This window comes from Phyllopteryx taeniolatus, chromosome 14 (genome assembly GCF_024500385.1).
Source record: "Phyllopteryx taeniolatus isolate TA_2022b chromosome 14, UOR_Ptae_1.2, whole genome shotgun sequence".
Lineage (NCBI taxonomy): Eukaryota > Metazoa > Chordata > Actinopteri > Syngnathiformes > Syngnathidae > Phyllopteryx > Phyllopteryx taeniolatus.
The window spans coordinates 24,093,192-24,119,410 of NC_084515.1; the positions used below are offsets into that span (position 1 = coordinate 24,093,192).

At 41.9% G+C, this 26,219-nt stretch overlaps 1 protein-coding gene across 1 annotated transcript; it reads left to right on the forward strand.

Moving 5' to 3' along the window:
• The first annotated feature begins 396 nt into the window (after positions 1-396).
• col6a1 (collagen, type VI, alpha 1) lies at positions 397-24,529 on the forward strand. Its single transcript, XM_061796728.1, has 35 exons — positions 397-665; positions 1,155-1,284; positions 1,355-1,555; positions 1,913-2,072; positions 4,723-4,836; positions 4,918-4,938; positions 5,131-5,151; positions 5,250-5,294; positions 5,438-5,491; positions 5,568-5,612; positions 5,823-5,849; positions 5,943-5,969; positions 6,084-6,128; positions 6,487-6,540; positions 7,680-7,742; positions 7,824-7,886; positions 8,007-8,060; positions 8,148-8,183; positions 8,261-8,323; positions 10,326-10,388; positions 11,780-11,842; positions 12,222-12,284; positions 12,444-12,494; positions 12,579-12,614; positions 12,751-12,813; positions 17,969-18,034; positions 19,386-19,421; positions 19,783-19,819; positions 20,015-20,023; positions 20,134-20,267; positions 20,583-20,689; positions 20,982-21,168; positions 21,246-21,417; positions 21,505-21,534; positions 22,595-24,529. Exons 1-35 carry the CDS (start codon positions 581-583, stop codon positions 23,197-23,199), a joined length of 3,030 nt encoding a protein of 1,009 aa, XP_061652712.1. The 5' UTR covers positions 397-580; the 3' UTR covers positions 23,200-24,529.
• The last annotated feature ends 1,690 nt before the right edge of the window (positions 24,530-26,219 follow it).

Here is a 26,219-nt window from a genome sequence, read left to right on the forward strand (position 1 = left end):
ATTCCCCCCCACGCCCACGTCTCTGCTTTTTCTCTTTGAATCTTCGTATCAGGTCTGGAAAGATGAACCAGATGTATTCAGGGAGGGGGAACTTTTGACAGAAGCGGAATTGGGCAAAATAGCCCCGAAATGTGTTCGTTGTTTGCAACGCAAATCCTACTGGCCGTCGATAGATAGTTTGTAAAAGCCACATTTTATATATTAAAGCTGGTTTTATTCATTCGAGTTTGACAACTCGAAAGCTTTTACCTCTCCAAATAAATCCAGCATGTACATGCTGGAACCTCCTGTAAGTCGTTATGTCTATAATTTTGCCTCTATGAGGAAGAAGGCATAAGTGAGAATTTGCGTAAAGCTTTAGCCTATGCGCGTTCTCGCCAACTGGAACTCCTCATGCACGGGAGGAAAGGGAAAAAAAAAAGCGCGTGCACGCCCCCTCCTCCCTTGTCGTGCGCGTTGTCCTCATCTGCGCGCCCTGGTTCTCGCCTGGACTAACTGCGGCGGGGATTTGGATTTGGGCAGCTTCTGGGTTTTATTTCTTTATTTGTTGTACTGACTTGTTTGTCTGAGCAATTCGGCAATGGGGGCTTTGAGAGGTCTCCTTGTGCTGCTGTGCGTCCTCGTGGCCAGAGCGCAAACGCAGATCCAAAGACCCAGGTCTGCGGGTAAGTTTCAAATACTTTTTTTTTTTTTTTTCTTTCTTTCTGTTCGAAAGGAATGCTGGCGTCGATGCAAAAAAGGGAGCTCTTTCGCGTTCGAAGTTGTCTATTTATTTGTAAATACGAGGTGGCGCGCGATGTCGTGACATTGTTCTGCAAGCGACGCTCCAGATGCGCACCGTTGCGTTCAGGAATCCTCACGAATGAGCCGTAAAAGCCGAACGACGCGAGGAGTGACGCACGGGGTTCACATTGAAAATTGCGCTTGGGTTCACACGAAGGCCTACGACGCATGTTGCTGAGTTGAGAGGTGTCGTGAAGAATAAGATGTACTCACTAAGATTGCTCTCCAGAATGGTTTCCATTTTGGAGGCCTGTATTTCCAGTGGCCCTATTTTTGCATGGTCACATTTTATACACCTTGCGTGGAACATTAGTGCTTCGGGTGAACTGGTGTTCTCATAATGTCAACTGTGAACTCTACTGTGCGAACAGAATGTCCCGTTGACCTTTTCTTCGTATTGGATACATCTGAGAGTGTGGCCCTGAGACAGAAACCTCCCAACTTTTACATCGACCAGATTAAAGAATTCACCAAGCGCTTCATTGATGAACTCCAGGACATGTAAGAGCACACACATTCACTTCAGCCGGAGTGCTGTTGATTCGCTTATCAATACTTTTTCCCCTCGTAGGCGCCATCAGTGTGACCGCTACCTGACGTGGAACTCGGGCGCGCTGCACTACAGCGATGACGTCGTCCTGGTGCGCGAGCTGAGCGACATGAGCACTGATCGCCAGGCCCTGAAGAACGACATCGACACCATCAGATACATCGGCAAAGGAACCTACACTGACTGCGCCATCAAGAGGGGTCTTGCTGAGCTGCTCATAGCGTAATAATAATACAGTCATCATACAGTGGACCCCGCATATTTGCGTTCACAAAGTCGCCTATTCCCTGGTTTTTGGGGGAACCTATCCTACAGTGTTTGCTCAAAAGCTCACCTGTTGTTGTGAGTGCAGGAGCTTCATTTAGTTATGCCCTAACCTTGTACAATAGAAAAAAGATAATAATAATTGGCCGCCATCTTGTGGCATCTACGTACAATTACAAACCTTCTCGGTTGGGCGTCAATTACTCGTGGATTTTTGTTCTTCGCGACAGGGAATAACGGGGTAACGCTGTCATGCAAATGTCACACACATTAAGCTATGGAGTCAGCCCTTTGCGTGTGTTCTCGTGCGCGCAGGGGTTCCCACTACCATGAGAACAAGTACATCGTGGTGGTGACTGATGGCCATCCCATCACCGGCTACAAGGAGCCTTGCGGCGGTGTGCAGGAGGCTGCAAACGAGGCGAGGCTACACGGTGTCAAGGTGTTCGCCGTTGCCATCTCACCTGATCAGGAGGTAAATACACCAGTTTTTTTTTATTTATTTTTTTTTTTATTCTATAACGGTAAAACGCCTCATTTGCATAATATGTGAGGGGCAGTCAAAAAGTAATGAGCCCAATTTAATTTAACTGACTAACAATTGTTGTTTCCCCCCCTTGAACGTTTCATAGTTTGTAGTTGAAATGTATGTATTTAAATTGATTTAAAAACATATTTAAGCCTTCTTGTCAACCATTTTGGAAATTAAGTCATTGGTAGATGCTCACCGGAAATAGAGCTGGGATTGAATTTCTTGTTTTGGAAGGGGTGCCACCACTAAAGAAAGGTTGCACAATGTGGAGTGTATGGGGAAGTTGCAATAGGCTACGGCACAGTCAAAAAGTGGGTGTCCAGGATCAAAGCGGAAGAACACGAGCCTGCTGTAAGTGACTTCCGTGACAAGCCAAGGCGCGGCAAACTATCTTCAGCGGTTAATCCTGGGAGTAGTGCACGGCTTGAGGCACTGATTCAGAGAAAGTCGTAGCGTCACCATTGATGACATCATCATCATGGGTCATCAATTCGTCTGTGTTTTGGAACCTTTTGAAAATGTTTAGTGGTGGGAATCCAGTCACAGCTCTGTGCTTCATAGATGCAAATCAGTCACCTTTCGGCGAAATTCGCCGTTTTGAACTAGTGCCACTCTTACTAGGCCATTTACATGAATCGTATAGATCCGATGAGTTTTTCTTGGGGGGGGGGGTGCTGCTGACGTCATAGGATGTTTCGTACTCCTTGAACGCTGGCAGTTAGATCCATATCCATTCCACACATCCACCATCCAGGTAACGATACTTTTACTCCGTTACAATGCTCTAAATATCGCTCGCTACTTTTATTTATCAATTATTGCGCGAGACTTCGACTTCCGCATTGGGCGCTGTTTGCGCCAATCCCATTTTAAATGCTAGTGACATTTATGTGTAGTTCACCAATCAACGACGCAAGAAAGTCACTTGACCTCACACGACGTCTTCTATTGGGCTTCCCGGCATAGCTCTTAACACTAGATAAGCCAGGTCGGCTGATCGTCGTACCTACGTGGCGGCCATGTCGGAAAGGTCGTCATCACCACGGAGGCAACGAACATTTATCTGCCCAAATGTGGATATTTTCCGCACACACACACAGCGATATCAGAATTTGCACAATCACATTTTATTTTATTTTTTTGGTTTTCTTATTGATGCTCATGCGGTGGTTAAAAAAAATCAGAAGTTACTATTTACACAGTACTTGAGTAATTATTGTCATTATTATGTCATTATTGACATTACTGTCAAGTTACAGTACTCTTACTTGAGTACAATGTTTGGCTACTCTACCCGCCTCTGGAGCGGACATCGTCTATTGCCACCCTTACGTTTAAGCAACATTTTTGCTTATCAGATCAGCCCATGTCGTATTTGTTACACTGGTCTTTTGTATTTTTGCATTGAGGTGCTGCGGGTCGTGGCCCTGGTCGCGGTCCCAGCGGAACCACCAACCACACGTACCATCGGTGACAAGAGCTGATCTGCTCGTACATCTTGTATTAATTAGGAAACGCGCCTACAATTATCTCATCAGGTTATGGATGTTAATGTTAAATGTATTAAGCGACGGAGCGATGTTAGGGATCTTCAAATTCACAAATGACCAATAAAAACAGAAAAATACTGTACTTAATATTTTCCTGGAGGATGCATCTGGGATTAGCCTTTGGAGTGAAACGATGATTTTAGTCAATTCTTTTCCAGAATGAGAGTGCTTAAAGAGGAGGATGCTATTCATGTGGCACAGCTTGAAGCAGGCATCAAGTGCAGGTGGAGATGGGCCTGGTTGGAGGCCAAAACAAAAAAGCAAAGAAATTAGGCAAATTTAATTTAAATCTTGAATTTGTACATCGACATGTACTTGAGCGGTGTAAATAAAATGTTTTTCTGTGTGAATAAAATTTGTTGAATTTTGGCTTATTGTATGCTTTTGGTGTTTGCATGAATGATGCTTTGGTAGTGTGTCCAACAATGACGTCATTTCCAAAATCAGCTGACCGGGAGAGGTTTAAATAAAACGTTTTTTTTTTTTTTTTTTTTTTTATAAATAAACCTTCAAACAAGTATTTAAACTATAAACCATGAACATTTCAGAAATAAATTTCAATTATTAGTAGGTAAAATTAAATTGGGCTCATTACTTTTTGATTGATTGCTGCTTAAGGGTCACGTTAGAGTTTTAATATCTTTCGCAGATGAAGTAAAAAAAAAAAGTATACATAAAATATTACAGTACAGTATACAGTATTTCCCGTTTATATTATTTATGATAAATAATTATTTAACAAAAAAATGATGTATCTGTATTGTTATTTTACTAATATTTAACATAGACATATTCACAATAAATCAGTCAACAAATTATTTGAATTTTAAAAAAATTCAAATAATTTGAATTTTACCCTCTGATTGATAAAATATTTTTTTCCTCCGTATGTTGTATGAATCTTCTGTTCCAAAAAAAGATTACATAGAATTGTGTACCTAAAGTATTGTACGAGCCCCGTGTATGTGGGACATTGAGGACAGAAATCGACATCTCGTCTTTGATCGGCGTTGAAGATCGAAAGTTTGTTTCTGTCTTATTAGGATACCAGACTCTCCATCATCGCCACTGACCAGAACTACAGGCAGAACTTCACAGCTGCAGACGACTCTAGATCCACCAAGATGGGAACCATTAGAAGCATCATTGATATGATCGTATGTATTATCTTCTCTTTCTGTAATTGCCGAAATGTTGTGTTTGTATCTAATTTACATTTTTTTCCCTCCTCTTTTCAGACAAATGAGACCAAGGATGTGGTATGTCTGATAATCTGTGTTGTATCTCACACTAAATCAGTGCATATTTGACATATTCCATTGTCATTTGCTACTCCATCTATTGTATGATTGATAGAACCAATCTCTACCTGTCTACAGTCATTATTATTACCTATTATTATTTGTTTTAATGCTCTGAATCTGATTTCTTTCTGATCTCTTTTTCCCCAGTGCTGTTCATTTGACTGCAATGTAAGTGGTCAACGTTTCACTTTCCTAAGAGCTCACAGCATATTGTTGTTTTATTTCCAACGAGCACTGTTCTCCCCTTTCGTTTTGCCTCGCTTCAGGCTCTAGGAGGCCCTAAAGGACCAGATGGAGACACTGGCGGCAAGGTAGGATTGATACACGATTATGCTGGGGGTTTATCAGTGCGAAAAATGAGTTTGACCTAGAAGAATTGACAAAACACACGTCGTTTTGCCGAATTGCTTTTGAATACACATACATTTTGTGTTCTTGTATTACCTCTCCACAGGGAGAAACCGGTAGACCGGGAATGCCAGGAGAGAAAGGAGATATTGGTGCCATGGTAGGTGACTTTTGACAGTCAATCGTCTGACAATCCTCAACATTGCCTGCTAACCATCGTCGACACGATGTTACAGGGCAGCGTTGGAGATCCTGGTCCTGTTGGATACAGTGGAATGAAGGTAAAACCTCCACTACAGCACTACTGACACCATTTTGTCATCATGGAATTCAATGCAGGGCATGTGGCCTTGTCAATAACCCACAAGCAGCAAGTGAATGTCACTTATTTGAACAAATATCAATGATAAAGATGATAATATTCTCATTCGATAAACAAGTATTATTACGTCAATTTGAATGTATTATAAGGTGTGATTTTCTGTTTGCAGGGAGACCGAGGTGGTAGAGGCGAGAAGGTAAAATCACGTCTTGGAAATATAAAACGTGGCAGAATTAATGTGCAGGATAACTGTTGGCCATCACTCACTAATGTTAACTGTTCTTTGCAGGGAGAAAGGGGACACAAAGGCTACAAGGTGAGCTTGATTTTGATGCCCGACCGTCCACACTGTTTCGTGTTTGCCCAAGCTGGGATTGTTCTCATTTGTTTCACTTTCTCTTCTGTGTCTGTGCCTCTGCCTCTTCAACAGGGAGACAAAGGTCTAAGGGGAAACGATGGGGTTGACGGACGCAAGGTGGGTTACAAACGGTGTCAACCCGTGATCATCTCAAAATCACATTTTAATTGTACAGAGAAAGATATGTATTGCGATATATAACTGAAAAATAACTTACCAAAAAAAAAAAAAACATTCTTATTCATAAATGAATATGAATAAATGAATGCAAATTGAAAATGGGATTTGAAGAATGAAGTATAATTCTCAGGGCATTGAATCGATCGCAACTGGACCGTTCTGTTTGTCTCGCACAGCAGAGGCGAAACGTCTTCTGAGACAAACGGATCGGTTTGACATTATCAATTCATTCAAATGTTTTTATTGTGTCTTTTTATTTTATTAATTATTATTATTATTATTTTTTTTTTATCAGGGTGAAGCTGGTTTCCCTGGTCTTCCTGGCTGTAAAGGATCTCCTGGGTCAGATGTGAGTTAAGTATTTGTGTTCTTTAACGTGTGGACCTGTGGTGCTCCCTGAGTCTTTCCAATCAGTCCCCTGTTGAGCGCACATATAGAACAACTGATTCGGCAGTATGTCAAATTTCCATAAAATGGTTTTAGGACACTTTCTTTCACAAACAAACACTGGAATTGTGCTCTCTTAGGTTTATCAATATAGACCCTAATTATCGAAATTGACCCGATAACTGCAGAGCTATTTCTGACTTACCTTTGGCATGTCTCTTTAAGCAAGCCACACCTTAAAACGGATTAAGAGGTAATAGTTTACCCCTAATCACATATATATTTCTTTGCATTTTAGAAAAATATATTTTTTTTATGCCTTAAGTAATGTAATTTGAATGAACACCATACCACACATGCATATACTGTATTTTATCTTTGTATCTTATTTGCAAACATTGGTCAAAAACATTTGGTTCCAAATTTAACTTCATGTAATAATTACATTGTGAGCACTAGTACTCCTACCCTAATTTGTTTCCTGCATTTAAAAGTTTACATGCAGTGGAAGCGCTGCCTCACCCTGACCACACTACTCCATGATCCGCATTCAAAATGGATGTGATTGTTACTTAGGCCCACCGCACACCCAAAAAAACGCAGGCAAAGCCGACCGAACTGTCGCGCAAGTGTGCGGGGTTCCGCGAGTGGCAAACCGCTGGCCACTAGTTTTTCTGTGATTTAAAAAAATTGCTTTATAAGGAAAATAGCTCATGAGGTGTTTACACAATCTTCTTTGCACTGAGAGTTAGGGTCTGCAAACAACCTCATGTGCATATAGTATTTATTTCTTTTTTTTTGTCATCCATGTTAATTTTCCAGACCACTTGTATCTGCTTCAGGCTCAGGCATGTTGTTTACTAATTAACCATTAGCTACAGTTGTATGTTTTGCAATGTTACTCATTGAGTGGCCTTGACCAATATCAGGCTTAGAACCTGGAGGGCTGCTGGCTCTTTAATCACTGTTAGGTTTACATTCTTTTCTGACAGATTGTTTAAATGAAGCCATATAGACATATTGCACACAAACACATGTGCATGCTCGGTGCCGCCACAATTGAGTCTTGTGGTTTCAGCTATTGCTGTTTTTGTCTTTCAGGGTCTTCAGGGTGAGCCTGGGCCAAAGGGAGACTCTGGTCCTTATGGTCCAAAAGGAGATGCTGTAAGATATTATATTATAAAAACGTGTGATTGGTGTTTTGAGATAAACATTGTGTATTAAGTCAACTGATGGTTATTCCAGGGAGATAGTGGAAAAGATGGAGAACCAGGAAGACCTGGAAACTATGGACCTTTGGGACCTCAGGTAAACCAACAGATTGAGGACCACCCCCATCTCCCCCGCCTCATAAATGTATTATTATTTTTTTTAAACCCAAAGATGTAAAGTTCTGATGTGTGTGTGTGCGTGTGTGTGTTTCGGCAGGGTGATCGTGGACCCCGTGGAGCTAACGGGGACAAAGGCGAGCGTGGTGATGATGTAAGTTGTGAAAAGTCAGTGAAAGCCAGAAATATCCAACTTTTGTCCTAAAAATGGTCTTGTTCATATCATTTCTTTGTGTTTCAGGGTGCACCAGGACCAGATGGACTTCGTGGCGAGATAGTAAATAATGTTAATTCTGATCTCTTTGATGTGCATTTTCTATGCATGAGCACTTCATGGTTGGTAATCTCTTGTAGGGAACAATTGGAGAAAAGGGGGAGCAAGGTTCCCGTGGAAACAGAGGACCAAGAGGAGAGGCAGTAAGTGATGATGATGAGTAGGAAATGAAATGGAGCTCTTCAGCTGCATGGAGAGGAGAGACTAACATTTTATTAGTCCCGCTTTGCACTCTTACAATGTTTGTATTGAACAGAATATGTACTCATAGGCCAGAATACCCAGCTGCACGTCATGAACAAAAAAATAAATAAAAATAGCTCACCAGTTGGAGCTTTGGCGCTGTGCTCAATGGCTAAGAAGTGAAGTGACTCCAGTAACTAATCTCAATGACATACTATATAGTTCTGATCTGGTCTTCAACTGCTGCCGTTGAGTACCCAGACTTCATTCTTTTTTTCTTTTTTTATTATAATTTTCACTTTAGCTACAGTTGAAACCAGATATTTACATCCACTATATAAAAAGATACATACGCTGTCTGACATGAAATCAGACTAAACCTTTCCTGTTTTAGGTCAGTTAGGATTTCCGAAAATTATATTCGCTAAATGCCAGAGTAACGAGAAAATCATTTCTTTAGATAATTTTTCATTACTTTCTTTAAAGTCAGACGTTTACATACATTTAACAAGTACTTCGTACCAGTGCCATTAAACTGTATGACTCTGGTCAAACAGAACTGGTGAGCCAAATTTGTAGTTTACCTCGCTCACGCATCCCTTTGCAGGTAATCCCGTAAATTTTCAATAGGATTGAGAGGCTTTGCGATGACCACTCCAAAACATTGACTTTGTTATTCTTAAGCCACTTTGTAACCAGTTTGGTCGTATGCTTCAGGTCATTGTCCATTTGGAAGACCCATTTGTGCCCAAGCTTTAACTTCCTTACTGATGTCTTGAGATATTACTTCAGTATTTCCACATAATGTTCTTCCCTGCAAAACAACTCCAACATGATGCTGCCACCCCAGTATTGCAAAGTTGAGATGGTGTTCTCAGCCTTGCAAACTTCCCTCTTTTTCCTCCAAATGTAAGGATGCTCATTAAGGCCAAACCATTCAGTATTTGATTCATCAGACCACTGAACATGTCTACAAAAATTAAGGTCTTTGTCCCTGTAAAACTTTAATCTGGATTTGTGTATGTTTCTTTTGGAGGAAGAGTAAATTGCACCCAAGGATGAACCAGACTTGTACAAGTCCACAATTCTCTTCCTCATATCTCGGTTGATTTCTTGGACTCTCCCGTGATATTGCACAATTAAGCAGTATGTTTGAGGCGTGCCTAGTTCAAATACATCCCCAGGTGTGTCTTTAATTAACTCAAACGTTGTCAATAAACCTATCGGAAGCTTCCAAAGAAATGACATCATCATCTGGGTTTTCCCAAATTGTTTAAGGCATAGTAATCTTACTGTATGTATATTTCTGTCTTTGAGTAATGTAATGAAAACTTGCCGAAAAACAATCATTCTCTCATTATTGTGGCATTTAAATATTTTTGGGATAATCCTAATTGGCTTAAAACCGGAAACGTTTGGGTTGATTTCATGTTAGACAGTGAGAAAATACACTACCCTTTTTACATAGCGTAGTGTATGTAAACGTCAGGTTTCAACGAGGAGCCAGGACAGACGTGGGTACTGCTTTCCCATGTTGCAAAATATTTTGATTTCGGGTTCATCCTCACACTTTTCCTCTTTACCTGTCACTGGTACCCCTCTGTGGTGGAAACATGAAAAAAACAGAACAGGTTTGTGGAGTTAATCCTTAGATAAAATCTCGTGAGATGTGCGATGGTCTCGCGTGACATCATGCATGACAGCAGTTTAAACCATGGATTTTTGTGAGACTTCTTACTTTTGTATTTCGACTTGTAGCCGTATTTTCACAAAGATTCCGGTTGAATTCCAAAATGCATGAGCTCAGTGGTGTTCAGCTTTGCGACTTAGAGGTGTCGGTTTAACGGAATTTTCCACAATTCAAGTGATCTCCTGCTTTTTAAAGCTTGACTCAAGCTGCTTTATTGTCCATTGTGATGAGCCCTGTAGGTTGCATTGTACATTTGTTCTTTTCCTTGCCAGGGGGAGCCAGGACCCCGTGGAGAGCAGGGACGCGAGGGCTCGGCTGGCCCCAACGGAGACCCTGTGAGACCTGCACACACTCTAATAGTATCATACGTGCACTTTAATAGTATCATACGTGCACGCAGGAGATACAGTTGCACGCTGTTTCATCCAGCAACTCTATAAAACACCCACTTTTCACTTCAGGTTTTTTTTTTTTTTTTTTTCTTTTCAGTCCGCATGTGCATTCAAATTTCACACTGAGGGGGAGCACACTGGGATGGGACATTTTAACAGTGTTGAACCTGGCTGTAGCCCCAGAGTGCTGCCCACTCATGCATACGCGTTCTCCTCCCAGTTTGAGTGTTCGACCCCTCCCGGGAACATCTACACTCATTCTTTCCCTTCTGACTCAGTTCTTCTCTCTTCTCTGTCCTGCAGCCAAAAAAACTCAGTATGGTTCTTAATAAGGCTGCAGGCAGTCTATCAAAAATAATGCTCTACATGGATTACTTGCGGTAGCCTCTGTGATGCCAGAGCTTTCAATGGATCTTTTGTGCTCCTCTAATTTTCCTCATCAAAACTGAAGGGCGAGTAAAGAACTACTGTACAAAGTAGAGAAAACCGACACGTTGGGCCAGCCTTGCATGCTGCTATTTTAAGGAGCTCCACGCACACTAGCAAACTACATGAAATGATACAATCCTTACTGAATTATGAAACAATAAAAGACTGATACCATTGAACTACCCAAATTATACAGTACAGTACACTGCAAGGTCACCATTAGACTATTTTAGTAACACTGATGAACATTTGAATTGTTCTTCACCTCCAAATAAAAGAATACAATCAGCAAACACGTGAAAACAGAAGAAAATAATGAAAAGTTGTAACTATTTAGTGTAAATGCCCCTTACAATACGCTTTTAGTTGTCACATACATAGATATAGACTATATACTATATAGACTAAAAACAATTGAATAACAAAGTTTACATTGTAACTTAAACTCTCTAAAACCTGAATGGAATGGCCGCTGCCATCACTAAAGCATGGATCTTTACGACTATGTAATGTTTACGGTGACAAAATGACTCTTAACCAAAAGTTAATTGAAACAATAACACTATTCACATGTCCACTTAACTTAGTGGTTTGTATTTGGTCCTTACAGACTAAATAAATGACTACCTGTAGTAAGGCTTGGATTTTCTATGCTTAAAAATAAACTTGAGTTGAGTATACTATCACAGCGATTATTTCCAATGTGGACCAAATTCAGCAGCTGGGCCCAGCTGTTGATGACACCAGTCCACATGTAATAACTAAATTGGAACTCCCTGAAAACATGGTATTTCCCACTGATGATCATGGCACAACAACACTCCCAAACAAAACATTCGCCGAGAAGGAGCGTGTGAGTGCTTTTATTTAAAGACAAAGATGATAACAGTGCCTATGTTCTACAGGGTGAGCCTGGAAGGGATGGTTCCCCTGGATACAGAGGAGATGAAGGCCCTCCTGGACCAGAGGTCTGTATCACTGGACAAAAATATACTTATATACAGTTGTTTTTTTGTTTTTTTTTCAGTGCAGTACAATCACAAATTAATAGCGCATACTTTATTTGTACAGTAATTGATTGAGGTATCCATTTACTGTGGTGCTTTACTATTTTACTGCGATAAACTTAACCATCAAATGTTCTCGCGTACAAGAATGCTAGCTGGATTTTGCACTGTGATCAGTTCAAGTCATTGCAATATTACATAACCACGGTGGCGTGCAGTCTTTTTTCACAGACGCTCTCGCACACACAGAGCCATCATTCGAACATCTAAATGTTTTCAATAAGCACCTGTTGCGTCGTAGTTTATGTTTTCCCATCTTGTCAATCCTTGTTTCTCCCAGGGACCCAAAGGACCACGAGGAATCAAAGGGTCTGCTGGAGACAGAGGCCCGATGGGAGGCAGGGTGAGTGAGGAAGATAGAGGGGGGCGGGGAATTGGGGGGTTGGGGGGGGGTCGGGTGCAGATGTCTGCCTTCCGTCACGAGCCCTGCCACAGCGTTTGTATATGCGTGCGTGCGCGTATGCGAGAGAATCTGTAAATATGTCCCTGTTGCCATCCTCAGGGTGCAGACGGTGCACCGGGAAACGGTACTGCAGGTTGCCCTGGCTTCCAGGTGTGTATTTATTGGGGATCAAATAAATTAGCGCTTCACGGCTGTATATTTGCACATTTTCAACATTTCTTATCTTTTTCTCAGGGTTATCCTGGCCCTCGCGGAGATGCTGGTGAACCTGTAAGTTTCGACAGATTTACGTTCATTTGACTTTTCAACTAGCAGTAACGTTGTTAATATCTTGGTCCAAATGTGAATTGGGCAGCTCACTTCCAGTTTTGTAACATGACTTATCACACTGTTCTTTGGCCTTCAGGGTGGCAAGGGAACCCCTGGACCCAAAGGAGATGACGGAGAAGCCGGTGACCCAGGCCCCGATGTGAGTCTATCTTGTCTCCGTTTCGGTTTTGCGTCTCATTCTTTTATTTTTCTCCAATCTCCTCTCGGGGAGCTTTGAGTCCAACGACGTGACTGATTTTATGATTTATAGTTCACATTTGGCACTTAGCTTTTTTTATGCAAGTCTTTTCATTCCCCGGTCTTTAATGTTCTTTGCTGCGTTATACCGGAGTATATTCCAGTGTTTCTTTGTCTATCCATCTTGTTCGCAGAGTCTCCTTCTGGATTACAGCTGGAAATAATTTCTAATGTAGATCTGAACACTTTGTGTGTGCGTGCGTGTATGAATGTGTATGTGCGTCTCTGTCTGAATGTGTGTGTTTGTCATTGGAGAAGGGAACTTTGAGCTGATGCAGCTGTGTATATGTCGTCGTCAAGGATACCAGGAAATGAGCGTGGAGGATCTTTGTGTGTGCGTGCGTCTACATGCATACGTGTCGGTGTGTGTGTGTGCGTGCGTGTGCATCCATATGGGATGGCAGCCTCAACACATTAACCTCCTACAGTTCAACTTGCTCGTGTTTACATTTAAATTACTGTATTTCCAAGGTTAGTGTGTTATGACATATACATTTGTGCACGTAACTTTTCGCAGAGCTCTCCGGCGTCTTGTCCTTGAGACAGTTCACACACAAGCTACGTAATCTCGGAAGGTTTAGGATATACTTTCTGAGATCAATTTAATTTCATATTAAGGTTTTGCACGTGTATAATGAACACAGAGCAAGATCAGATCCATGTTTAGTATTCAATTCCATTATATTGCCTCGTGATTCGGTACTGTATTTGGTTATATGCCCAGACAAAAAGGCTCTGCTAGTGAAGTCTAAACACACATAAAGAACACAAAACAATTGGTTTAGCTTGTAAAAAGTTGGCAAGCACGAAATACATTAACGACATTTGGGATTTATAAAATGTTTGTCTTCATACAAGCTTCTCTTTGTATGAAGTGTACTCTTGGTACTATGTAATTTCGCTCTGTTTGTTGGAAGTTTAGGGAACATAATTATGCCCCTAAATAATTGACCGTAATCTGGAGCCTGGTTAGTTTATCTCAGCATAAATATAAGAAGGACAAATGATGCAGACTTTTTGACTCTGCTCATGAGAAATGTGAAAGATTTTTTCCTGAACATTTTAAGTACAGTATAGCAACTCATACATTTGGTAAATTACCAAATCGCATGAGGGTGCAAAGGACATGACCGGAAAGTAACTGTTTAAAACGCAAACCACAGTCAGCGTTTTATGAAATAAATTCACAAATACCAACCATAGCCTGATGAATAGCTAATGTTCACAGTATCGACAGGAACAATTTGGCATTGAATTGCATATAGGAAACCTATGAATTTATATAGTAATATAATGAATAATTGGTTGCTACTTGGCGGATTTCATTTACTGCAGGGGTTTTCTGGCGCTTAACCTCCACGATAAATGAGGGTTTACTTTATTACCGGTTAATGAACATTTCATTAATGAAAATAATGTATCAGAATCACTGGTAAAAACACGACTGTTCAAAAAGATGAAGGCGAGTTATCAGCCACCCAAGTGTAAATTTATGCTAAAGACGGAGCGCTACTGTAAACAGATATACAGGTACCTGACTTGCATATTGATGAACTTCTAATAACCAGCTTTGCCAAATTTTCTGTGATCTGTTTATAATTCATTTGTCCTTTGTGTCTCACGCAAAAATGCATTATGCATTGTTATGTATTTCATTCCACTAGTAACCATAGCCACCAGATTTTTTTTTTCGTGTCAAATATTTGACTCTGAATCAGTCCCTTGTCCGCTGCTTTATACACTGAGGGAAGACATCAGCCAGCCATCCTTTAAAGGAGACAAACAGAGTAGTCAGGCGGCCAGACTCTTGCTGTTGCTTCAAAGTGGCTCAGGATTTTCACCCAGCCTAGCTTCCAAGTCACGGGCAGAGAAACTTGGTATAGGTCTATTATTATGTTCTTTCCTCCCTGCTGTTATGCAACAGCGGTGTGCAAGTTCAGAGCGGCTCACTCGCAGACACATTAACTTTGTTGTTTAATTTCACACTTGATGGGTGGCTAGTCGCTCCAGACACTTTGCTATGTGTATACATTTGAATCAAAACAATCAAGATGTGGTTCAAGTGTCAAATTTTGGCTTAATTTTAAAACCCTTGTGGCAGTGCTGGCTGTAATAGTGCCACGTGCGATGAATTCACCGTTCCAAGCCAGTCTGAGAACTACGTCGTAGATAACTTGACAAGTCTTGTGTAGCTTTTACAGTAGTTTTGGTAAGACAACCAATTTGGATAATGGCAGAATACTTTCTTTAATGAAGAAGAGTTTTGCAACACTTCTCGGACAGTTCAAGCGTTCAACAGAGTTAATATATTTGTATATATTTCTCGAGCTATTTTCTACACTTGAAATTGCTTAATAATGCATCAAAACAATACACGACACTAGGACATACCATTAAGCTTGTTTTTTTTTTGGGGTGGCGGGGGGAATATCAAATTGACCATATATGGACATATGAGGTTTCTGCCTAACAGTGACATTGTGAGCAATTGCATACTGTATATGCATAGACCTGTTTTCCAAAATGAGATAAAAGCCAAATGTATATGACAGCAATGTCCAAGCTACGGCCCAGGGCCATTTCCGGCCCACCTTCCGTTTTTTAGCGGCCACACGGCATATGCTCAAGATAACATTTGACATGGCCCACATCATAATTTATTTTTAAATGGGGGGTTGCAGCGTTAAAAGTGTTGAAAAAGTGTGTGTGGAGAGGGGGGGGGGGGGGGGGGGGGGTTGCGTCACTCACATCCCTAATTCAAGGCTACTACTATTATAACTACTACAATCCATCCATTGTCAACACAGCTTATCCTGGTTAGGGTTGCGGGACACTGGAGCCCTTTCCCAGCTGACTTCGGGCAAAAAGATGGACTACACCCTGAACTGGTCGCCAGTCAGTCGCAGGGCACATATAGACACGGACAACCATTCCCACTCACATTCACACTGTCACTGAGTGGGAACTGCCACTCGAGCTATTATGTTATTCGGCCAACGATATGCAAAGACACAAACAAAACATTTACAACTAAAATAGTACCAACATTTGTCTTCATTACAGTGAATAAAGATAATAGGCAAAAATGGTTTCCTCCACTGTCTGCTCTTTGTCAAGGTCCATTTAATGATCCTAAAAAAATGTCAACTTACCACAGATTGCAAATTGTTTTCACTCTGAATGTCGGGATCAACACAATGCAGGGGCAGATCTATTCTAGTGGGTTACAGGGCTGCGGGCCACCGCAAAATTTGCTTTATCACCTGTGACGGAAAGCTGTAGTGTGGTAATGTTTTTAAATAATTACAATTCATAAACAATATACATTTTCTGGGTAGATTGGTTTTACTGTGTTTAATAAATTAAAGGGGAAAAATTGCAAAGGGGTCAATTTTTCTGTGTGCAGTCCTCTGAGTTAAACGTTTGGACACCCTGTTATATGAAGTTGAAGTCATTGTTTACAGACCCTATCACCTTTTTGTTGAAAATGTTCAGTATGAGCTAATGATTTGTTTTAAAAGGATAAAACCGATGTTTGTAAAATTTGCTAATATTTAGTTTGAGAATAATCGAAATAGCCCTGCGATTGGCCGGCAACCAATCCAGGGTGTACCCTACCTCCTGGGTGAAGTCAGCTGGGATAGGCTCCAGCACACCTGCGACTGTTGAGGATAAGGGGCAGAGAAGATGGATGGACAATAAAAATGGGATTTATTGTATTTTGAAAAGGTGAGGTGTTGAATATATGTGTTACCTTATTAAGCTACAACCTTCAATATGATGCAGTGCAGCTTGACGCCGCTGTGATCTACACCCGCAAAGCTAAACATCCATCCATCCATGTTTTATACTGTAGTGTTGATCCCGGTCAGGGGTCACAGGGAGCTGGAGTCTATCTCGCATTGTCTGACATTAGGTTTTGCTGGTGTGCCTAATGAAATGTCCAGTCAGTGCAAGCGTTTTAGAATTCCGGTGCTTTGCATTATCCTTTGTCTCCTTCCTGTGTACGCTAAAGATGTATGGGAGTTGTTGATGTAGATTGACAGTAACCGCAGTGCCGGTTTTCCAAATTTCTTCAACATAACAACAAGCAGAGCTGATTTAGTGTGATGCTTTGTGACTCCAGAATACCAGACCGCCCCGTTGCCAAAACAGCGTCTCTTTTCTGTCTGACGTGTTGGTCTGCAAATGAGTATTTACGATCAGAATGAATGTGGGATTGCACCGCGTGCTAATGCTTGTGTAGTTTTGCCATATATCGCTCCAATCATTGCACTTCTGCCATTGCGCATTGGTGCAAATGATACAAACAACTGTCGCTATGTGTATTTGCATTCCCCAAATCCCTTTTTGAAATTTGCAATTTCATCTGTGGGAACATCATTTTCTTAAATTCATTTAAGCGCTGTAGTCTCCACACTTCCTGCACCTTGGCCGCCATCTCACTGAAATCAGCAGTTGCACAGACTGTCTTTCTCCGCAGCTGCACTGCTATGGCAGATGATTGGCCCCAAACGGGAAGATCTCCCCTCGAGGATTTAGGGGGGAAGTGACATCACCTGTTGAAAAATGTTCTAATATGATACCGCCGGGAAAATGTGGCATATGACGTCGTTACAAGTGAGCACAAGTTTACAAAATCTGACTTGCTATCGGCAAGTATTTTCAGTATTCCCCGAGTATTGCCCCCCATCTTTATGAAAGCTGACCTTTCTCTTTGTAATACTCAAAAATTTAAAAGTCCTAACAATTATATATTATATATATATATATATATATATATATATATATATTTCTTATATTTTATAGTTACAGTATGTTCATACAATTTTTGTCCTTTTTTCCCCTTCTATAAATGTGGGCTAACTTGCACGTCGTCCCTCTTGTCAGTGAAATCAGAATACAGTCCTTTACACCCAAACGCTCATTTGTGTTTGCAGCGGTTAACGTTGATGTTAAACAAAACACCCTTCGTAGATGTCAATAGGTATACATCGTTCGTTACACCTCTGAAGGTTAACATGGTGTAAAATAAATGTGCGTTTCCTCTTTTGCAGAACAATCAACCAGGGCCTGCAGGATCAAAAGGGGCCAAAGGTCACAGAGGACCTGAGGGAATTTCGGTAAGTATGCCATAGTCAGAATTTATGTGTGTGCGAGTTGAGACATTGAATGGTTTGCTGTCCACACGTGCACAATAGACCCTTCCTCACGTCATCAGCCCACTCTCACCCTTTAGCAGGGGGTGATTATTATCATTATTTATATATTTCCGGTATGGTATGAATGCTTTTTGAATTGAATATGTTGACTGCACGTTGTCAGCAACAATAAGATTGGACTCTGCGTTGACATGGCTGTACCAGAAAAGCCATTATTTTTAAAGATTCCAAGGTAAACGCCAGAAGTGGTTTGTTTGTCTTTTTAACCCTAAAAGCAAAAGAGTGCTAATTGTATTTGCAGTAATTGACCTCCCTTGCATTTTGCCAGATGATGTTGTTCCAGGCAGGAAACATTTGAGATGTTGCAAGGAAGGCAGGAAACACTTAAGTCTGGTTCTTTGTTGTCAGAGGGCCTGTTTGATTTATTTTTTTTTATTTTTTTTATTTTTTTTTTGCGGGTGGCCTCTGTCTGCCTTAGCATCCTAACTTCGCTGCTAGACCACAAAAAAAAAAAAAAAAAAAAAAAAAGCCATTCTGGTACGATTGTGCTATTGAAGGCAAGCACAAGTATTGTAATCAGTCTTGTGTTTATTGCAGTGTTTTCTTTGCTGACTTGCTTCTGATTCCATTGACGCGTAATGACGAAGCTAAGCACAGCATAACATGAAACCACATACGTGGGCATACAGAAAATAACCACCCTAGTTTGAATCATCTTAAATGGGAAAATGTGTGTAATACCCCAACTGGACAATTTTAAAAAAAAAACACAAAAAAACACAAAAAAAAACAAGGAATGTGTCTAAATATAACCATATGTTTGGATATGACTTGTGTGTGTTTATTCAGCACATCTCCCAGTCCCAGTATCATCCGTTCATGTGTGTACACCCATTGTCTCTCGTCTGTCCGTCTGTCTGATGTCCTGTGAGCACACATGTGAGCAAGGCGCCTTCGACAAAAGGAGAGAAGGGTGGGGGGGGGGGGGGGGGGGGGGGGGGGGGGAATGCTCTTAAACCGAGTTTATCATTCGTTAAAACAAAACAGATGTTGTTTCTCCAGCCAAGTGAGAGAATAAAATGTTGTGGTGATGAACGATTGGAGGATTCGCATGTCGCTGAACCATATCCCAAAAGTGCAGTTGCAGTTGGAAAGTGGTTGTTGGAAATGTCACGTGTGTGGGGGGGGGGGGGGATTTATTTATATTTTACTTCAACCAGATTAATAATGGTCTAGTCCCTTTTTTATTGACATCTATTAGACAAATGACTGTCTCCCTATCTCTATCGCTCACTCTCTTTCTCTCTTTTAGGGACCTCCTGGGCCTCCTGGACCACCAGGAACTGATGTAAGTCTATTAAAAAAAAAAAAGTTGAATCTGATATCTCAGCCATATATTAGCCACAAGACAGGAGACGTAGACTTCATTCCCCACTGGGACCTTTGGAGTTTTGCATTTGAATGTGATACCCGATGTTCAGGCCGGAGCCACACATCCAATTTCCCAAACACCAAATCCCACAGCCTTTCACCTAACAGTTCTCTCAGTAAAATATCATCATCATATTTTCCTTTTTTCATCCACCCCCCCACCCCCCGGTTTTATGTTGATGTTTGAACGTCCGCCCGGGCTGTCTTAAAAAGTTATATAATGTTATTTAGAGGACTGCGTTGCCATACAGTAACATGTACTCCGCCCGTCTCCTCAGGAATGTGAAATTCTGGATATCATCATGAAGCTCTGCTGTGAGTTATCGTTACACATTTTTATACGCGCACACGTATACACATACATGGCAGCCCCATATATCCTAATCCTAACAATTCCTGATTAGCGTAACGTTCAATCGTTGTTGTTGGGTTTTTTTTCCACCCCAGTTCATTAACTAACTTCCTTTTGATTTGTGTGGTTTTTTCTATGCTTTTTGGATGACATCACAGCTTGTTGCGGTAAGTGCGTGCTAAAACCAAAAAAAAAAAAATAAAAAATGTTCTACGGTCCTAACCCATGGCTTGAGAATTAGCGTGATTGGATTGTGTATCTTCTTTTGTGTCATCAGAGTGTAAATGTGCAGCTCTGGACTTGGCGTTCATTGTGGACAGCTCAGAGAGTATTGGTGCAACAAACTTTGCTCTCGCTAAGGACTTTATCATCACCGTTGTGGACAGACTGATTAAAGACCAGCAGGTCAAGGTGATGTCCTTCTCTGTGTTGTTTATTTTCATATTCATCCATATGATCCATGATATTCAGGACAAAAAAAAAAAAAAAAAAAGCTTCCTCAGAAATGTTAGGCAATAAAACTAGGAGAACAACAACAACAACTAAAAAAAACTAAAGATTGCCTCTTGGGTTTTCGAGTTGGCTCTCATTTGTCTCTCCAAGGACTCCCCTCTTCCTGTTGGGAAGTAATTAGTCAGGAAGGGTTGGGAACACGGAAATGCTGACGGAACAAAACATAATAATGGGCATAACAAACAGATCAAACAAGCATGTTTTTCTCCCCAGTTTGCAGGTAACGAGTCCAGGGTGAGTGTCGTGCAGTACAGTGGCGCGAAAGCCCAAGAAGTCGTCCAACTGGGCACCAACGTTGCTACCCTGACTGAGTTTAAGCAGTGAGTTGTCATACACGCGCACACACACGCGGCTCTCACTGCTTTCGGAATTCTCGCTCTTTGGCTGCGCAGTGCAGAAACCTCTACTGCTCCATCCGCGCAAATCTTTTAATATCGCCGACATATCACAACTTTGTTTCATTTGATATCAATGATATAATGATAATCCTCTTCCTCATAAACAGTCACTTTTTTTTTTTTTCCTCTTCTCCTCAATGCGTTATTAAAGGTTTCAATAATTTGTGCGTATGCGGTGGTTCAATCAAATGGAAATGTGTCCCTTTGTGTGCAGGGTTGTGAAAGACCTCGACTGGTTGGCTGAGGCCACGTACACGGGCGAGGCCCTGAATTATGCGCTAGAAAACACCATCAAGCTAATGAGGCAGGAGAACCGTGTGGTTCTCGTTCTCACCGACGGACGCTCCGACATCCTGAGGGACCCGGTTCCTCTCAACATCCTTTGTGGTAAAAACATCAGGGTAAGAGACATAGACTGAAGTACGAACACAGCACTGTCGCGCAACATGAAATGAACTATACCGACATTGGCCTCCAGGTGGGAGGTTTAGGGGTCAAGGACTACTCAGGCCGTCAGCCCAACCAGGAGCAGCTTGGAGATTTGGTGTGTAAGAGTGATCCCAAACCAGGCTTTTCCTTCGTCCTGGACAACTTTGCCGAGCTTCTCGATGACACGTTCCTGCAGAACCTCACATCCAGAATCTGTCAAGGTGTCCTCAACTGGAAAGCACACACATACACACTTTTTTGGGGTGGTTCTAAGTAAACTGACCCAACTGTGTTGTTTTCACGTCCAGATAAGAAGTGCCCAGACTACAAGTGCCCAAGTAAGTCTGTTTTTGATATTGTAATATGGTAATACCTTGACATCAGTAAAACATTCCTGGATCAAAACAGGAGACAGTTTGACCCGCGGTAATTTTTCAAACGGCCTTCAAAGTGAATTTCTCTCCGTGGTGGAGCTAATGGCTAACGCACCTTTCATTTTGAAGCATATTTAAACTTTGAAATACTCTTTGCGTAGTATTTCATGTTTGGATTGTTGTTTGGCCATCGCGGTCATAAAGTGGTTAGGCACGTCTGCCTCACATTCAGAAGATCCGTGTTCGAATCTCCTTTGGAATGTATTCCGTTTGTGGAGTTTGCCTGTTCTCCGCGCGGGTTTCCTCCCACATTCCCCCAAAAAACACGCTTCTCAGATTTTATGGAAGAATCTCAATGTGAATGTGAGCGCGGAATCTCGTCAGTCAGTATGCGCCCTGTGATTGGCTGGCGACCAGTCCAAGGTGGGAATCATTTCATTTCTTTCGCCGCGCTTTGTGATTTATTTGAATTCTTTGCACTTTACTGCATTCCTTAAAAAGTGGTTGTATATATTTGGCCGCTGGCTATTGGGGTTTTATTTTTAATTTTTTTTGCATGAAATCTTTTATTCATTGAGTTGTGTAGGCCATATAAAATATATATTTTATAAATAAATGGGGGAAAAATTGCCATGAATTAGATTTAATTTTAAGGAAAAATATTACATCAGGATATACATTGTTATTGGGCCAAGATTTTCAGAATTGGTTTTATTAGCATTGACGGTGTGAGGTGCATTCACAACTAGGAATTGTTTTCAGTCCGATGGTGCAACATGAAACGTAGACGGTAATAATGAAAATAAAAATTCGAATATAAATGGACTAAGGAGAAGGAAATTAAAAAGTGGGCAATCAGCATCAAGTGTAGGTGTGCAGTTATAAAGGGCGATAGCGGCTTGTTTAGTCCAGGAAAATGTATTTAAGCCAAGGTCAGGAACAACATAATTATAATAATATAATGTCTCTATATTGCTCGAGTTATTCGTTCGTGTGTGGATTTGGTGTGTCGCGTCTGTTGCAGTCTCCTTCTCTCAAAGTCATGACATCCTGCTGATGATGGACAGCTCAGCTAGTGTGGGCCAGAAGAACTTTGACTCAAGCAAGACCTTCATGCACCGGCTGGTCGAGCGCTTCCTGAATGCTCAGAAGCAGAGGGGCGTGAACGTCCGAGTGGCTGTCGGCCAATACAGCCGCAACGCCCGCATGGAGCAAGGCCTGACGACCAACGAGACCCTGCTGTCTCATCACATCAATGAGATGGCCTTCCAAAACGACGGCACCAACGTGTTAGAGGCCATGGACTTCGCCATTAAGGCTCTCCCGAGCCGCGGCGACGCGTCCGGAAACAAGAAGAAGGTGGTGTTGTTCTCGGACGGCAGGTCTCAGGCCGTCACCGAGGCCGTCCTGGAAAAGCGCGTTCGCGAGCTGGCGGACGCCGGATTGGAGCTCTTCGTCGTAGCGGTGGGCAGCCAGGTGAACGAGGTCAACCTGCGCACACTGGTGAGCAGGGGGCAGCGCGACGACATCAATTACGCTCAACGCCACCTCTTCCGCGTGGCAGACTACCCCTCCCTGCTTCGCGGCGTCTTCCACCAAACCGTGTCCCGAAGAGTTTCCATGCCTTGAGGTCGGGGCCCAGAATAACAAACAGGACCAACACTCTTCAATTTTTAGTCCCATTATGAATAGTCAGTCTCATTTACCATACACTGTTTTTTTTGTTTAGTTTTTTTGTTGTTTTTTTTTCTTCGAAAGAATGTCACAAAGCAACTGATGATTGTCTTCAAGAGGAGCCTCAAATGTAGACCACCAAGGGGGGCTGCATTAGATTGGATCGTTAGACCACGACACGAATGATAACCTAAACCATGTTTGGATTTTAGACGTAAGGAAATTGCTGCCTCCGAGGCCTTAATCAGGTTCAATGTTTGACCTTGGTGCATGACAGGTCATTTAAACGTGCGTCAAAACTTGCTTTCAATGATATTTCAACCGCATTACTGCATCTGAATCATAGTCAAAATCACAAGTTTTAGGCTGCACCTGCTTGTCTGTTCAGGACCACAGCTTTTGCCATCCCAAAAGAAGGTTTTTGCTCTTTGTAATACGTGTACCCCTCAAAAGTTGGGGCACACCTCCATGCTTTGAAATTGAGATAAATGAACGTGTCCCACCTTTTTGATTGGTACGGCACGTGAACCAGCCACAGATGTCCATTGAAAACACGCACATGACTTACCACATTTAAAATACGGCTCTGCGATCCGACTCTTTCTTTTTTGTTAATTGAATACTGAGTCCAACTCGAAACGTATTCCCGAGCTGAGTAGCGGCCATGTCTTGAAATCTGCGTTGGATTAACTAAAGCGGAAAACAGGATGTGACATCGCGCGGCCGCTTTTGAACAAAACCTATCGCCGCGTCACCTTGTGACTTAATGAGAACAGCTGGGCGCCACATGTGCCATCATGCCCAATCGTGGATACGTGCGCGTGCGCATGCCTCTGTGTGTGTCTGGGTGTGCCCGTGGGTGATTGTTCCGTAAACAATTCTGCCCCGGCCCGCCGGTTCAAATGACAGAAGGACACAAACCTGCTGTATCATTTCTCCGCGGCTTGAGATGTCTCTGTCAAACACACACACACACATAAACATGCCTCCGTATTTCATTAGTGAGTTAGGAAAACATCTGTCATGGTTGAAGGCTGGAAAAGAACCTGAACCCCCTGACACAAAGCCACCCACTTAGTGGAACCCTTTCAGAAGTGTCGGTTGCTCACTTTCGTGTTCTTGCCAACAAGTGGCACACAGTCGCTGTACAGTTGTCATTGAATGTGGTGCTATTAGTATGTGGAGCAGCCATGTAAAGAGGAGCAGCATTCCCTGAGGATACACGACCTTAGGAATGTCCAAAGTGCTTCAATAAAGGTTGTTACACACACAAAAAAAAAAAAAACGTCTCCGCTCACTTTTATTTACTCGCACGCACGTACACAAACACCATTTTTCTTCTTTTTTTTTTTTTTCGGAAAACATTCCGATTCGTCATCTGAGGGTCTAATGTAGCGGAACCCTCAAAGGCAAACACCCCAAAAGTTGCTCGGTACATGAAAGATGTACTTGAGAGGTCAAAACAAAAGTTCAAGCCATCGTCACGCTCGACATCACTCACGACGTCAGCACATCTTGTGCGGTTTGCTTTTTCTTTTTCTTTTTTTGGGGGGGCGGGGGGTCACCACAAAATGGAATCAGTGTTGGGAAAGTGGGATGATGACCATGCAACCATAAATTCAATTTATTGCAACACAGGAAAGTGCCAGACACTAGCTACTGACTAAATTACTTAATTGGCAATAAATAACTTTATAATTCATATTGAAGTGTATGAGTATTGTGTTTAGTAATATAAATAGTGCTAATAATAACAACATTCCTAAATTAGTAACATGAATAAAAATTCTTATACAGCACTGTCTTGCAATTACGGTGGAATTACAGCATGTACTGTACAAAATACAATTTTAAAAATAAACTGAATTCATTTTTTGTCTAAATCTTTAAACAGAGGTCAATTATATGCCCATAACATATAACCCTATTTACAACATATAGCATTAACTGTCCCTGCGACGACCACGTCTTTCGTTGCCACGGTTGATTTGTCCTGTTTTCTATTTGTGAAAACCAAAAATATCACAGATGAACCGAATATAATTTTTTTTATTTTTTTTTATTTTTATTTTTTAAAAAGGACTTGCTCAGCTCCTTCACCGAATTATCTTATTTGCCACGTTCCCATGTCATTGGTTTTCAAGGAAAATTCAAATCGTCGTTATTGATCGTCGTGCCTTTGAGCAACAGCTACACGGAGCCTATACTTAACCTCTGACTTCTGTGTTCAAGGCTAAGAAAGAACAATTTTTCCCCCTCCGAAGTCTCTCACAAGTTGACCTCCGTGGATACACAAAATAGAAACCGTGTTTGGCTGCGTAAATCCCGACGCTCGCCACGTGTTTTCGATTAAACGTTCACTCTCGGCCTACTGCGCAGTTCCTGTGAAACTGTCTCAGCGTGAGTCACGTTTGAGACTTTATTCCGAGCCACTGTTCTATCACTGTATTCATTGGTGCGTTTGAGCGTGGGTGTGCGCTCATGTTTAATGACACTCATTTTAGTTTTCGATATCGCGAAGATTCTGAGTGTATAATCAGATCATTCAGCCGTGTGTGTGTGTGTGTGTGTGTGTGTGCCTCGATGTTTGTGTATGGAGGACTGCTTCTTTGAAATTTGTCTTGGCCCGTAGCAGTATTTCCTGAGACTGCACTTCCTCCTTCCCCCTGTTTTCCAAAGCTGCATGGAGGCTTTTGGGCTTACCCTCAGACCTCAGCGCAATCTACTCTCCACAAGCATCCAGTGCGAGTGACAGACGTTGGGCACATGGACTTGACCGTGTGCACGAGTGAGAGCACTCTCGGCTGCTTTTGCCTCAACGCAAACCACATGTGGAGAAAATGAGATCAGAGATCCCAAAGAGAAACACGGTAAAGAGGAGCATACGTTAGATTATCCCAAGTTTACGGTCTGCTCGGCCTTTTTGCGCCGCCGCTGGAAAACATCTCAACGTCGCAAAAGCAGTGTCGGCGTAG

Bases quoted from the DNA above. Each gene is read 5' to 3' on its own strand.
- col6a1 (XM_061796728.1), top strand. From the start codon at position 581: ATGGGGGCTTTGAGAGGTCTCCTTGTGCTGCTGTGCGTCCTCGTGGCC. The intron at 2,073-4,722 runs GTAAATACACCA...CTGTCTTATTAG, and splicing joins CCATCTCACCTGATCAGGAG to GATACCAGACTCTCCATCAT. The intron at 12,495-12,578 runs GTGTGTATTTAT...TCTTTTTCTCAG, and splicing joins CAGGTTGCCCTGGCTTCCAG to GGTTATCCTGGCCCTCGCGG.